Genomic DNA, 14,508 nt, shown 5'->3' with positions numbered 1-14,508 from the left:
ATCGAACCCCCTGATCTGCAAGGCCACCCATCCCTATAACACACTCGTTATAACCTTAGAACAGGGATAACATAACATCCTCAGGCCACCAACGCCCTCACAGTTGTAGTTTCAAGCCCGTAACCGCCAAAAAGCAAGCACTAATCCCTCCCGTTGGCCCGGTATCTGCACCGGCCCATCAACACTTTACAACGAGCCCGCAGTGTGGCATTTACGCGATTGAGGAGGGGGGAGTTCCAGGCACATGGGTGCACCCCTGCTCGACTGAGCGGTTGTACGTATCTCATATGTACATGCGTTGGTGCGTGTGCATGGCGGATTGTAACTCGTGCGGGCTTTGTGGTTCGTATGCGAATTTGATAGTCCCCGATTTCGGATGGGTTGGGTCTGTTTAGGTGATTTGATCGAGATGGCTTTCCCTCCCCTCCCTCTTGAGGCTGGTGAGAGGGAATGTAAGTGCTTCTTGTATTGATAGGGTGATTTGTGGTGAGCTACTTTACTGATTACACTTAGTACGTATTGGATAACCAACTCCGTTTATAAGTAAAGCGTGATCTATCCACATGGGTTCTGACTCATAACCAGTTAGAGCAGAGATTATACACAGAAGAAAAGAAGAGGCTTCAAGAAGAAAAAAGCCAAAAAAAAAAAAGAGGAACTATTCGATAGGACCAGCTGGCATGGAAAACAAGCAGGTCTAGTACCTTTTTTTTTCCACGGAACCCCAATCTAAGAAGTCAGTCAAACGAAAAGGGCCAATAGCCCACGAAAAGAAACGCCCTTGCTATGATGAACTTTCCCTCAATCACCTTATCATGTAGCGAAGAGTAAGGAGGGTGAAAGAAAAGGAGAAGAAAAACAGACGCTGATGATAAACGGAAATAAGCGTTCGATCCATGTACACGAATACAGAGACAGGCGGCGGAAGAAAGAAGGTGCCAAAAAGGTGTCTCCTGTTCACAGTCCGAGTCCCTCATGGTGCGGGACTTCTTGATTGGGATCCTGGTCCCGCGAAGAGGCCCACTTCGCCATGCTCTCCTCGAGCGTGGAACCGAGGCGCGTCAGGCGATTCTGGAAGACGTCCAGCCGGTTCCAGTCATCCGGATGCGTTACCTCGCCTGGCGCATCCACGTCGTCGTGATGGGATTGGAGGGGTGCCGAGGCGGGGATCTGAGAGACCACTGGGTGGTTGGGGGAACGGACTGAGGGATGGACAGGGTGGATTGGTTGGTGGATTGGTTGATGCATGGTCGTATGGATCATTGGTGGTGGGTGCACCGCCCGGTGGATGGGAGGAGGCGCCGGAGCGTGGATGGTGGGATGAACGGTGGGATGCGATCCCAGATGCATGGCCGGGTGCGTCACATGGACTCCCTGGTGAATGGAGTGGGCGACAGGATCTGAAGGGTGGTAGGCCCGGCGTTGCTGATTGTGCAAAGACATGGAGTAGGCATGGTCGTCGTCCATCACCAGATCGGGGATGGATTCGAGATGATTTTGGTCTGCCATGGAGTTAGATTGCGCGTAGGTCAATCTAGGCTTTGAGCACGAATTACCATAACCGATGGGGTACGGCGTCTCCCGCGAGGGAGATGCCAGATCGGGAGGTGAGACGGGCGTGGCTACCTCCTCCTCGGGCTCAGGAGTATAGCAGGACATGTCCGATGGGGTGCCTGCAGCTAGTTGCATGAGTTCCAAATTCTTGCGAAGGCATGAGAGTCGGGGATGAGCAGGTGATATTACTCACTGGGCTCCGGGCTCTGTAGCTCGGCGTCTTTATCGCGATTCTTCACCCATGTCGAGCCGTAACGACGAACAAAACGAGTGATGCGCTTGGGATCGACATTCTGGCCAGCTCTGCGGAAGGCTGTCTGCTTGCCTCGGGCAGCGCGTTTTTGCTTCTTTCGAATCATGACTTGCACCTCGGCGGCTTTGATGTTCTTGCGGACATTCCACGCGGCCAGGCGATCTTTATACTGCTTTTCTCTGGGGCTCTAAGTTAGGCATGTGGCTTAAGACTCTAGGGAGACGAATTGGGCCCATGGCCACCAGGGAAATAGAGAGAAACAAAAAAAGAAAAAGGAAAAAAAAGAAAAGAAAAAAAAAGAAAAGGAAAGACTTCAGAAAGATTCAATTCAGATGAAAAGGAAAGAGGAGTATTACGAGGCATAGAACTTATAGTCCTTTTCCATGATGCGTTTGACATCGCGGAGTTTGAGTTGGTCGGAGCGATACAGTTGCTCGATCGTCTCGCGATACTCGTGCCAGTCTTCGGATCGGCGGGGCCGGAAAACGCTGGACTGCGGAGTGACCGGTGATTGAGATTGAGATTGGGGGGAGAGAGTCATTGAGGGGGGACGATTGTAGGGATCCATCGTGAATGCTCATCCCAAGGCCACCGGTGATGGGTGTGGTGGTTTGGTTATGGTTATAGGAGTTTTTAAGATTCTGGGTTAGGACTTTCACATCGGAAGGGGAAAGGCAAAAAGGTGCCCAAAAATAAGAAAATCCAATAAAACCGAAATAAAAATAAGCAAACCAGAAAAAAGATAAAAAAGATATAAGGCTCAGAAACAACAAGAAGAATGCGATCACCAGGCAACTTGTGAGATCAGGACCGGGGCCAAGGAATCTCTCGACTACTCTTTGCGGCGAGCTGCGGCGCGCCGGACGCACGACCCCCTGCTTCCCCGGCCAAATCAGATTGCCCGGTGGCAGTTGGCGCTGGCTCCATCACAGTGCAGCACCTTGACAGTGCGATGATCGTCAACGGCGACAGGTGCTGGATGCAGACTGGTGGGAACCGATCTCCGGGGCGCGGGATTTGAAAAGGACGAAGGTCTGGAATCAAAGCGTCAAGGCCCGTGGTGGAACCCTCGACAAAAATACCAACTCAAATACGAACTCTATGGGAACCCGCGGTGTACAGAAAAGCTAAGACGCCCTCTGAAGGACACTAAAGCACGGACATGCAAACCCAGTAAACGAGTCCTGGACTAAGGCCCGATTAGGAAAGACTTGAAACTGCATAGGAATGGCCCTGAGTTTTATATCGGAGCCCCTCGAACCTTGAACAACGAGCTCCTGCGGCAGGACGTCCTGATCCACTGAATAAAGCCCAACACAATACGGGCATCCCCGAGGAGAACCCATCGCGCTGAACCCTATTTGTGGGAAAATCCGGGCTAAACAGCTCGACGGGCCTTCGAGGGGCCTTTGAGGGGTGGAGCTGAATCGTGTACCTTTGCGCCCACCGTGGCGGGAAGCGCAGCCTAACCGAACTATTTGTATGCAGTGCACTGGCCGCACATTGAATGTGGTCCCGCTGCCTTTTTTCGCGGCCGGGGTTGCCTTAATTTGATATGAGGACAACACCTGGGCAGCGGGATCGCGCCTGTCACGGACTAGTCGTATCCTAGCCCTCGTACCTATGTTGCCCTGCTCAGATCTTGGTAGAGCTGGGTCCAACCGGGAGCGGCCCGAAACCTCCTCTCCTGTCACTTCTTGGGGGGGGTTTTCTTCTAGACAAAGAGTCCCAGCCCGCTGGTTCTGATCCAAGCCACGGGCATTTGCTTCTTTGGACGGGGGTGATGATTTTCCTTTGTCATACCCACACTAATGCTGAACACCTCCAGCTCCCGGACTTCTGCTCTGATCTCCCTCGTGTCCAGACGCAAGGGTGGAGACCGACAGCCGTTAGAAACATGCCTCGCCGTTGAGAGCCAAGTGTCATCCCCAGAATGTGCAAAAAGACCCCCCCCATGTGATCCAAGGGGTGGCGAGTCGCCTCCCCCCCACGCGCACATTCTTTGCGCTTTGGTCTCTTTCTCCAAGTCGCGTACAGTCCATCCACTGGCGAAACTTAAGATAGGGATTGGGGCCCTTGACCGAACTCAGGCCTCTGTCTTCCGTGGGTCAGCTGCGCGTCTTACATTGGTATGGAGCTTCTCTTCATAAAGGGGGGGGAAGCCTCCCCACCCCCAGCATGCGTTGAATGACAAATATCCTAAAACAGAAGTACCACCGGCTCCCACCCCCCTGGACTAAAAATAAAGGATACGCAAAAGCAAAAAGCTTTAAAAAGCGGTGGTTGAGTTGGTGACGTTCTTTGCAACTACTGTGGACAAGCACCCTGGGTCTCGATCCTGGAGAGGGGGGAAAGCTACAAAGTACCTTTAGGTACTGGTACATGAGAAGAGCCCATCCTTCCAGGGCCGAGCCCATACCCCACTGGGAAGTAGTCCAAGTCTCAACGCCTAGACCGCACGCGTCGCTCCATGAGAGTGTCGAGTGGCAAGGTATCTTTAGCTGCATTGATCGACCTGCTCGGGCTCGCGGATGCTCTGCCTAGCCCCCGATCACGAAGGTCGGGAAAGTACCTCGTACTTGCGATATGATGGGGTGGAGAATAGGGGAGGGCCGGGAGCGCCCATCGGGCATCATCCGGTCGTCCGTTGAGGACAATACATGCATCGCTCGGAGACTAGGTCTAGAATTGGTATGGCTCGGTGGGTCTTAGCGGGTTTTGGGTGGATGAAAATGCGGGGCGAGGGCATGGATTGGCGGCTGCGCTTTTTATTTTGTTGGTCTTGACTTCTGGGTGTCCTGGGCTGAAAAGAAAATAAAATAGAATAAAATCAATGAAGAGAAGGGAAGGGAAGAAAAATAAAGGCGGTGGGGGGAAGCCTGGGGATATGACGCAGCGAAAGGTTGCTGCCATGATCGCAAAGGGGGATAGTCCGCGCGAAGCAGAAAGGGTCCCACTGGGCAAGAGCATTGACGGCGGTGATATTTGCCGCGTCCATGCTCTTCGAATGCCCCACGGGCCACCGTTCACCGGGTCGGATCGCATGCAGGTACTAAGTTGTAGCGGCTAGGGGGGAGAGTGAAAATGTACTAAAGGCTGTCACTCGAATGAGGTTGGTCGACTCCGTTGTTGGGTCGCGGCAGCGTATCGGGAGCGAAAGCCATCTCGTCCGCTTGTCCACTAACCCTTTTCCCCCCAACCCCTGTCATTTGGGGTCACTTTCGTTCAGTCTGAATGTAAATGGAAAGAACGGCCCGTGGTCCATGATCCCGAATGCAGGAAACTCAAGTCCGCGCCCAACCGTCGCATGACAGGTGAGGAGTCAAGGAGGACGGTGGCTCGTGCCTTGGCGATCGATCTAGAAGTCAATCAAGGGTCCGGAGACATATGCGATGCTGGGGGAGCAAGGTTGGGCCAAAAGTACTCCGAACTAGACTCGCATGGCCCGACATGCATCTGCACATCCCCCAACAATAATCATCGCTTCGGGATTAAGGGAGGCAATGGAGGCAGAGGTAAGGCTGCCTGAAAGCTTTCCTCACCGCATGGCCCTAGGAACTACTCCATGGAGTTCTGGATCCCTCTGGGTTCAGGGCCGGGGCTTGGTGGGGCCCTGTCGAGTCTGCTCCGCGGCCGCGACCGCTGCAGCTGCGACAGCGGAATTACTGGAACTTGTGCTGGCAATATTGCTCGCGTGCGCTAGCAAGAACTTGCAGCAGGTCAAGGTGTATTTACAGGCACGCGTCCATGTATCGTCGGAGGGGAACCCGATCCTGATGCTCGCATCGCCTATAACATCCTTGTTGATCGTATAGGGCAGCTGCAACCCTGACCGCGTGGTACCCGTGACCTCGTTGCCGCGGCGTGTGGATGTCTTCTCGACGAACTCTCCGAGCTGTCGTAGACATCCGAGGAACGCCACCATTCCGTTATCGAACCTACGATGTATCCAAGGAATACCGAGTGGCATATCTCCGCTCGAGAAAAGGTCCCCCGTAACGATTTTTGACGAAGTACCGTCCGAGGACCACTGTTTGTACTCAATCTGCGAGGTAGAGCCGAGTGGTCTCAAGCGGTAGTCCTTGGATTTGAATCCCAGTCGGTCGGCGATTGTAGCTACGAGAAGACACGTCTGGCCCCATGCTGCGTTGATCTCTGCCCAGTCGACCGACGGATTTGATCCTCTGCCTAGGCGCAATCCATTGATTGTCCCATAGTATCCGTCGTGCCCGATGCAAAACGCGTCATTGTAGACATTTGTCCGTTGCAGCCGCTCAAGTTGCTGCGAGTCATGATCGTATCGCATGTTCAGCGCATCTCGTTCTGTTTGAAACTCTGCCAGCGTCAACGCGAAGCTGTTGCGTGACCGCCAGAATGCTTCCTCGGTCTCATCAAGTTGACGAGATTCCTCTTCCAGCCCTGCTATTTCGTCGTCCAATGCTGCTTGCTCACGTTCCAGCGCCTCCAATTCGGCAAACTCGGCCTTCTCTGCTTCAAGGCATTCCTTGAGAGACTTTTCAGCTGACTCGAGGTCGTCCGCGGTCGGAACTGATGTGTTCAACGCTCTCAGGAACGATATGTATGCATCTCGCTCTCTCGTAGCACCAGCAAGACGCTTCTGCATTCCCTCAACAAGCATGTCGGTGCACTCGATGCAAATGGGATGATCGATATCAGAACGGGCCGACACGATCTCGAACAACTGCGCAGCCCTTTCCACCTGGTTGGAAAAGGTCGCATCCTCGTGTCCGTGATCCTGACCTTGCTTACTCGGATTTTTCGGTCGCACCGGAAGACTTTCGACTGGGGGCGGTGCAATTTGCGACTCCGTGAGCATCACGAAGGACATATTCCCACTATCGCCTCGTGGGGGGCCGGGCGGATTGGGGTTGGCCCCCGACCGTGGGGCGGGGATGGATCTTCTGTAGACTGGCTGCGTAGCATTTTTGGACGCTCGATCGTAGAGTTCGCGCCTTTCTGGAGGGTACGATGATCGTGCTGCGGACGACGCTGAACCATGCTCCGGAAGAGTCCTGCCTGTCGAGTCTGTATCATGAGCTTCGTTAGCATGAGCTGAACACAGGATTTTGTAGACACGGAGTACGTACTGACAAGCAACTCAAATGCAGCTGGATTCAACGACTCCAACGAGCTGTCGAGCTTCAACGGAGTCCGGCACTTCTGGCAATACATAATGCTCAGTTCATACTCGACGGGCGGATGTGGGGAGGTTGAAGTTCGGGTCGGGGGGGGGAGCTACGCGGGAACGTCATGTCATGCTTTTTATTTTTGTCTCTTGAACTCCACGACGCTTATTCTGCTGTTCACGTTCATTGCCAGGATTATTGTGGTATCACATAGGCCGCTGTTGAATTAGCTTTCAGTTTACGAGGTTTTCACCCTCCGATACGCATCTTGCGTATCCAAGAGATGGATAACTCAATTCAGTCATCGCGTCCGAACACCCTCGCCAAACGCGACGCGTCTGATCCCTCCTTCCACCGACTTACATCGACTTTTACAAACGAATGAAGAGCTCAACTAGCGATATTATGGAGCGGCCAGCAAAGCGTGCTCGAGTGTCATCCCCGAATGAACCACCCCATGAAGAGCTTGCGGACTGGGACCTGCAGGCAGCGCGCGCCCGGAACGATCTAAACCTTAAATCGATATTCGAAGGAATCTTTGCAAAATATAGTAAGGATTTTACAGAAGAAGGCGATGAGATCGATCTACAAACGGGGGAGATTATTGTTGACCATGGGCACTTGCTGGGCATGCATGAGGAGGGTGGTTCCAACGAGGCTACAGAAGCATGGAACTATGAAGCTGCCAGACAAGCCAGAAAAAGCGCAGATACGGACGCTGAGGACCAAGACGTGGGAGATGATGAGGACAGCGCGAACTTGTCTGAGGACGATGAAGATGATCTCGTGGCTTCAGAATCTGACAAAGAAGCAGATATCTGCCGACCGAGCGACTCTGCACCACCCGGTCCCATCTTGGATAAACCAGATGCGACCCCCGTCTTGCCACAGGATACTTTTGAACAATTCAACAAAATCGTCGCCCCGATAGACCCAATTTGGGAGGCCCCCGAATTGCCTGTGTTCTCCACCCCTACCGCTGAAACACGACGTGTTCAAGTTCCACCAAATCTTCCAAACTTGCGGCGGGAGCCATCTCCACCGGGGTCTGGATCCCTTTGGGCAATCCCGAAGCGAGGTCGACCCTTTACAGAAGGTAAACCAAGAGCAACCCCGAGCAAAACCCGCCCTCGGGCGAAGCGGAAGCACCATTCAAGCCCAGTGGCGTACGACTGGTCATTCGCAGCCATGACCGAAGACGATGACTCGGATGACCCACTACAGGAGGAACAACCGTCGCCATCTGTCTTAAAACTAAAATCATGGAATATTCGCGGGAAGACAACAAATCCGCCCACCCTTACATGCTCACCTTTGGCCCGCCAGCCATTACCAGGCCCGAGCAAGACAAAGCCGCCCGAACCCCCTCAGCACCAATCCACTACCGACGCCGCTCATAATCAAGAAGACAAGGCTAGACATAAGTCCTATTTACAGAGCTATGTGGCATCCGCGAGACCTTATTCATTGAAGTCAACTACAGCGCCTGGAACGGCGGGGGGTTCCCGCGGAGACTACGCCCACCAGGTCACGGCGGCCTTTATCACTCGATGAAGCGAGGTTGGTTGTTCGACTGCGATACGTGGAAAAAAAGAAATGGCATGAGATCAGTGATCAAATGGGTCGCTCGATAAATACGTTATGTGTATGGCATAGGAACCATTGGTTGGACCCGCGCGATAATCCGCCTAAGCTTTCGACTCCCTGGACCCAGCAAGAGCTCCAGGTCTTGGGCCACTTCACAGATCGGGCGGAGCTTTCCTGGGCTGAGATCAAGAAAGAAGTGCCCCATCGCTCGAAAGCCGAGATTGAGTTTGAACTCATCCGTATGTGGGTTGGCGATAAGGCCTGGGGTAATGAACGAGAATCGTTCAAACAGGTTGAAAATGAGAGTGGCGAGCCAGAAGCCCCTGCGCCTCAGCCGTGTGATAAACCCGCAAATGCCTCCAATAAGAGCCCTCGAGAACATGTGGCTGACACTTCGTCTATTTATGGTGAGATTTCGGAAGGCGCAGCATTGCCTGATGATGATTATGATCCTTTTGCCACTATCAGTAGCGCGGAATCGTCGCCTTCCAAGCTTTCGGCAATTCGTATGGATAATACCATTCAACTGAAAAACTGCCCTCCGAAGAGACATTCTCCAGTGAAACAGCTGGAATCCACCCAATGATGGCGCTCGTGGCTACAAAGTGTGCTGGAGGCACGATTGATTACCCGTAGATATTCCAAATAATGTCATGTCAAACCTATTGAAAATCTTCATCTCGCGCGCTCAGAACATCACTAAGCTTGGTGTCCACTGCACCACCCACGTCGCCCGCCTTTGCCCAGAAGCGAGACAAATGCCTCGACCCTGAGTCTGATAGCACAGTCACGATTCGATGGCCAGGGCCAAGCTTCTGCGCTATCTTCACAGCCGCAAAACCTGTACCCCAAGTTAATCAGTGCGTATGGGGGAATCAAACATATCAGACTTACAATTCACCGCACTGCTACTGCCAATGAAGATCCCGTCCTTTTCAACGAGCCATCGCGCCATGGCTAATGCCTGGGCATCCGTCACACGAACAGCATCATCCACGAGCTCCTTACCCGCTTCAAAGTTAGCCGTCACACGATTGATGCCAATCCCTTCCACGATGGTATCGACTTGACGACGGCGGCGAGTTCCCTCCCTCTCCTTCAAATCAAACATCACACCGAACCGCACGCGATTGTACAGGCCGCTACCTTGCGGGTCAGCCAGAACCACTGTGAGATTCGGCAACAACGGCTTCAGATATCGGGCGACACCAGAGATCGTACCTCCAGTGCCAGCACCGGCTATAAATGCGTCAAGTCTACCATTGCACTGAGCGTAGATCTCTGGTCCACTTCCGCCGTAGTGAGCTCGCCAGTTTGCCTCGTTCTCAAATTGATCTGCGAAAAAACCTCGGCCTCTGTTCATGCGGTTTGATAGCTGGATATCGCCGCCTTCAGAATCGGGAAGCGGGATAGCAGAAGAGCTCTGTGTGGGCTTTTGCAAGTGCTCGTGCACGATTGACAAAATTGTCCTTTTCAACAATTGGTGCTGGGGGCACTCGGTCGACAATGGCCCCCAGTTTGAGAAGAAGGTTGGACTTCTCAATTGCTTGGTCGGAAGGCATGCAGCTATCAGGTATTAGCTAGTTTGGAGAGCAAACATCAGACCATACCTACATATGAGCCAAGTAGCCCTTTGCGCGGGCCAACGTGGCTAACGATATCCCTGTCGACCCTGATGTGCCTTCATATATAGTATCACCGGAATATGGAGTCAAAATTCCCTGTTCTTCTGCCTGGGAGGAGCAAAGTCAGTAAACTATCAAAACTACTCGACTTGGATCTGCGAAGTCACCAATTCAATCATGCTCAAAGCCACTCGATCCTTGGAACTCTGACCGGCGCCGTTTAGGAACTTAACGGTGTTAGTTTCATCACAGAGCGTTACTTCTGGGCTAGGAAAGAAAATACTTCGGCCTTAGCCAGGATTTCACATCCCGTTTCATCCGAAAGTGACTTGATTCGGAAAAGGGGCGTATTTCCAATACATCCCTCAATGCCATCAACAATGGCCGGTGGTCCTGATCGTGCAATCAGTTGACCAGATATTGCGCCTTTGGTGGAGTCTTTTTGACGGCGCCGAGAGTCTAACAGGTCTTTACCGATGAGAGCTAGACAGACCCCTGCAGCGAAGGCAGTGCCGATATAAATAGTAGAATTATCCGGCATCGTGTGCCAGCAGTGTCTGTTTCCTCCAACAGTCTTCAAGTTGAATGTCGGAGTTGATGGGACATCGAAGGAAAACGCCGCGCCAAAACGCTTGGACCACTTGGATTTTTGATCAGGTAGTTGGCAGTGCCAATCAAGATAGTGAACCAGCTATATAAGACCCATCGAAAGAAAAGACGATATAAAGGATCTCAATTGTTCGTGAGCACACTCTTGATTCTAGCCCAAGCAAAGATCCAGAGCAAGTCGCAGTTCAAAATGACCAACGGCACGTGAAGTGGTGCCTCAGGCCATCGACGCGCTCAACCCGAAGCACCGCAACCTCCGCAGTTTTATCCGCAGCTTTGCGCTCCAGGCAATATGGACTCGCCCGTCCTCAACCGGTTGTTTCAACGAATCTTCCGGCATCCGACCTGTCAATCATTCCGTCGCTACCCATCCCCGATATCGCAGCAAACTCGCTCGTTCCTGACGCGACGCTCGGCCAATCGCAAATCGCAAGCGGATAGCTCACTCTGGAGGAAACGGGGCCATGCTCCTAAAGATATCAGCAAGGAGTATGAGACATATCCAACAGTCACGGCCAAGGACCTCCGCAGCCGCCGTGAGCGGCCAAGGAAGGTGAAGATGTTGACGCGAGAGTTCGTAGATGGTAAGTTTGAGGGTCTCACGAAAGAACCTCTTCCTCTTCTTCCTTCAGATTTGGACCTCGTATACTGACATTGGAGCTCCAGACAGCTTGTACAATCCGCATTATGGTTACTTTTCGAAGCAAGCGACCATCTTCAGCCCTGGCGAGCCGTTTGACTTCAACAACATTGACGATGGGCCGGCCTTCCACCGACTTCTAGGTCAAAGATATATCGAGTTCGAAGACCGTCTCGACGAGATCAATCCGAACGAAGCGCGGCAGCTCTGGCATACACCTACAGAGCTCTTCCGTCCGTATTACGGCGAAACCATTGCACGATATCTTGTCTCGAATTACAAACTTTCGTTGTACCCATATCATGACCTGATCATCTACGAAATGGGCGCTGGTAACGGCACGATGATGTTGAACATATTGGATTTCATCCGCGACACCGACCATGAGGTTTACCAGCGCACCAAGTTCAAGATCATCGAGATCTCACCCGCATTGGCCGATCTGCAGTACCAAAATCTGATGGAGACACTCGAGGCTCGAGGCCACCGGAATCGCGTTGAAATCATCAATCGGTCTATCTTCGAATGGAACACTTATGTGCATTCTCCGTGTTTCTTCTTGGCTCTCGAGGTGTTTGACAATTTCGGCCACGACACCATTCGCTACGATTGTCGCACCGAGCTTCCGCAGCAAGGTGGCGTTCTGATCGATGCCGAAGGCGACTTCCATGAGTACTACAACTTCCAGCTAGATCCGGTCGCTGCTCGCTTTTTACGTGTGCGTCAGGCGGCAGCTCGACGTCCTTTCCCTAGCCCGTTGGGCCCGAAATACCTTCGTGGTCTGCGGGTCGCGTCGCCGTTCATGAAGGACTTTACTCTTCCCGAGTACATTCCCACTCGACTGATGCAGTTTTATGACATTCTCAACAAGTACTTCCCGGCACATCGCCTGGTAGCCAGTGATTTTAACTCACTGCCCGATGCTGTCCCTGGTATCAATGCGCCAGTCGTGCAGACTCGTTATCAGCGACAAACTGTGCCGGTCACTACTCCCTTTGTAAGTTTATGTACGGGACCCTCCTCTTATGAGAGTATGCTAATTCGCCCTCCTCACAGGTCCATCAAGGATACTTTGATATTTTCTTCCCGACGGATTTCAATGTCATTGAAGATATTTACCGTGCGGTGACGGGCAAACTGACCCAGGTGGTGAGCCACGAGGACTTTGTGCGCCGATGGGCCTACATCGAGGACACGGAGACTCGCAACGGGGAGAACCCATTTCTGAACTGGTATAAAAATGCCAGCATGCTGCTGACGGTGTAAAAACCCCCCCATCGGAATTCTGTATTATAGCGCGTGAATGAATAGCACATAATCCCGGCCTATGCCTCGGTCCAAAAGATCCGCCTGAGAGAAAATCCCCCCAAGTTGTAGAGATCCGCGGCGTCACCAAGTGGGCCACCCCCCCCCGCAGTTTGATTGATGAGCATCCGATTCCCCCCACAAACAAGGGAAATCCCAACTAGAATTCCGTGTTGACATGAGGATGTTGCACGATCAGCGCCAACATGACATAACAAATAGGCCCGCTAATCTAATTACCTTTCACCGCCGCTACGCGGATTAATCGGATCACACATGACCCCTGGACCCGAGCTGGCGAAGAAAGACCTGGACCCGAGCAGGTTACCCCGCGTTTCTTCGGGCCCGGGCGGATCCCATGCTTCGACGATCGGGGCCTGGCATTGTCACGAACCTCGCTCTCATGTGGGAGCTCAGCTCGGGCAGTTCTGGTTGGCCAAGTTCCAGTGGCGCTGGAGCTTCTGCGTCATTCGTGTCACACGGCCCGTTACTTGCTCGGTCGTGGCACTGGTCTAGGAGGTGGTACTCGGCCGGAATCTCCCTGTAGCTTGGTGCCTGTGAGCTACGCAACCGTGGCTATGGTGGAGGCTCTTAGGCTCGCTGCTAGTCACGCCAGCTTGGGAGGGTTGGCGTTATCTCTTTCGGTATGCCTATCGATCTGTTGGGTCTGCCCAGGCGCTTTACCGTGTGCGTTTGATCTTGAGCATTGGAATAAGCCTATAGTGTTAGCCAGAAACGGCCAAGAGCCTTATGATCTTAGGTTGGCAGTACATACTATCTAAAATAGACCGTCGTTGCTATTATAGATGCTCATTCGAAGAAACGAACGCAGGATATGGACGGCAACGGACAGCAACGGACGGCATCGCTAACTTTGCTATTCATCAACTAAGACCGACAAAATTAATGACTGGCAGATGAGGATTGCACCTGGAATCGATCATCGGCTGATATAAGGGGTTTCGATTGGTGTCACAGAGGCTCTCTTTCTTCCCAGTTGGACTCTATTCTTGTTTCCCCGATTTGATTATTGTGTGCTTCGAAGTTGATCACCACGATCGGGTAGAGGCTGAGATGGAAAGAAACACTGGTGCGATTTAAACACCGCGTCCCATGACTACTTGGTTCAATCCGGTCGACAGAGCTGCAAGAAACCGGTCAGATTTATGGAAGCTCTCGTCTGATGTGTGCATAATGTCGCCATTGATTGGCTTTACAGGGGTTGAACCTCAGGCCTCTTTCATCCCGCTAGACCGCTAATGCAAAGACTATTGACTTTGTGGACAATGAATGTACTTTTGGCCATTGGCAGAAGCACGAAGCGACAGTCGAGACCAGCCTTCGAAGCCCATGGTGCCTCAGGACCGTGTCCCATTTCTGCTTTTGGCCGCCTATTGAACAGTGCACGAATTTCTTCGCAGGTACCTCACCCGTCTCCGGTCAGGTTTCAGGGCAGGAACGCGGTAAGTGGACAGTTAAGACCGCTCGCGCCACTGCAATTTTAATAGGCGGGCTTTGTGCGGCGCCACCGAGAAGCATCCATCAGGGATGCAGAAACGCAGGTACCCAAAGACGAGCATCAGACCTGGCCTTCTCCATTATGGTACTTACGGGAGAGTATTCCGGTGTTTTATATTGTTTTAAACTCTGCACGAAGGATCACCTTGATTATTGCTCGGATTCCTGGGTCCTTTGGGACCGGCCCACGGTATGGAGGCACCGTTGCTTAGCGGCTGCGAGTGGAGAAATTTAAGGATGCCGCAATGGGTCTCTTGAAATTAGCATGCC

At 52.6% G+C, this 14,508-nt stretch overlaps 6 protein-coding genes across 6 annotated transcripts; 3 read left to right on the top strand and 3 right to left on the bottom strand.

Moving 5' to 3' along the window:
• Positions 1-957: 957 nt before the first annotated feature.
• On the bottom strand, positions 958-2,375 carry N7468_005437 (uncharacterized protein; the record flags this gene model as incomplete). The annotated part of the gene is made up of 4 exons (XM_058474734.1): positions 958-1,502; positions 1,557-1,679; positions 1,748-1,986; positions 2,164-2,375. 4 exons carry the CDS (start codon positions 2,373-2,375, stop codon positions 958-960), a joined length of 1,119 nt encoding a protein of 372 aa, XP_058330474.1.
• A 3,021-nt stretch (positions 2,376-5,396) lies between these two features.
• On the bottom strand, positions 5,397-7,000 carry N7468_005436 (beclin 1; the record flags this gene model as incomplete). Its single annotated transcript, XM_058474733.1, has 2 exons — positions 5,397-6,853; positions 6,916-7,000. 2 exons carry the CDS (start codon positions 6,998-7,000, stop codon positions 5,397-5,399), a joined length of 1,542 nt encoding a protein of 513 aa, XP_058330473.1.
• Positions 7,001-7,335: 335 nt separating this feature from the next.
• N7468_005435 (uncharacterized protein) lies at positions 7,336-8,508 on the top strand (the record flags this gene model as incomplete). The annotated part of the gene is made up of 1 exon (XM_058474732.1): positions 7,336-8,508. One exon carries the CDS (start codon positions 7,336-7,338, stop codon positions 8,506-8,508), a length of 1,173 nt encoding a protein of 390 aa, XP_058330472.1.
• Positions 8,509-8,572: 64 nt separating this feature from the next.
• Positions 8,573-9,127, top strand: N7468_005434 (uncharacterized protein; the record flags this gene model as incomplete). The annotated part of the gene is made up of 1 exon (XM_058474731.1): positions 8,573-9,127. The coding sequence occupies one exon, from the start codon at positions 8,573-8,575 to the stop codon at positions 9,125-9,127; it is 555 nt and encodes a 184-aa protein (XP_058330471.1).
• Positions 9,128-9,203: 76 nt separating this feature from the next.
• Positions 9,204-10,707, bottom strand: N7468_005433 (putative cysteine synthase; the record flags this gene model as incomplete). The annotated part of the gene is made up of 6 exons (XM_058474730.1): positions 9,204-9,382; positions 9,436-9,930; positions 9,995-10,107; positions 10,156-10,274; positions 10,334-10,393; positions 10,450-10,707. The coding sequence occupies 6 exons, from the start codon at positions 10,705-10,707 to the stop codon at positions 9,204-9,206; spliced, it is 1,224 nt and encodes a 407-aa protein (XP_058330470.1).
• Positions 10,708-11,067: 360 nt separating this feature from the next.
• Positions 11,068-12,681, top strand: N7468_005432 (class I SAM-dependent methyltransferase; the record flags this gene model as incomplete). Its single annotated transcript, XM_058474729.1, has 3 exons — positions 11,068-11,359; positions 11,442-12,412; positions 12,472-12,681. 3 exons carry the CDS (start codon positions 11,068-11,070, stop codon positions 12,679-12,681), a joined length of 1,473 nt encoding a protein of 490 aa, XP_058330469.1.
• Positions 12,682-14,508: the final 1,827 nt, after the last annotated feature.

This window comes from Penicillium chermesinum, assembly GCF_028974085.1.
Source record: "Penicillium chermesinum strain IBT 19713 chromosome Unknown utg000004l:1.0-3345178.0:1.0-3348027.0, whole genome shotgun sequence".
NCBI classification, from domain to species: Eukaryota; Fungi; Ascomycota; class Eurotiomycetes; order Eurotiales; family Aspergillaceae; genus Penicillium; species Penicillium chermesinum.
Note: the sequence above shows the minus strand (reverse complement) of the source record. Positions and strands in the feature narration are given on the sequence as shown.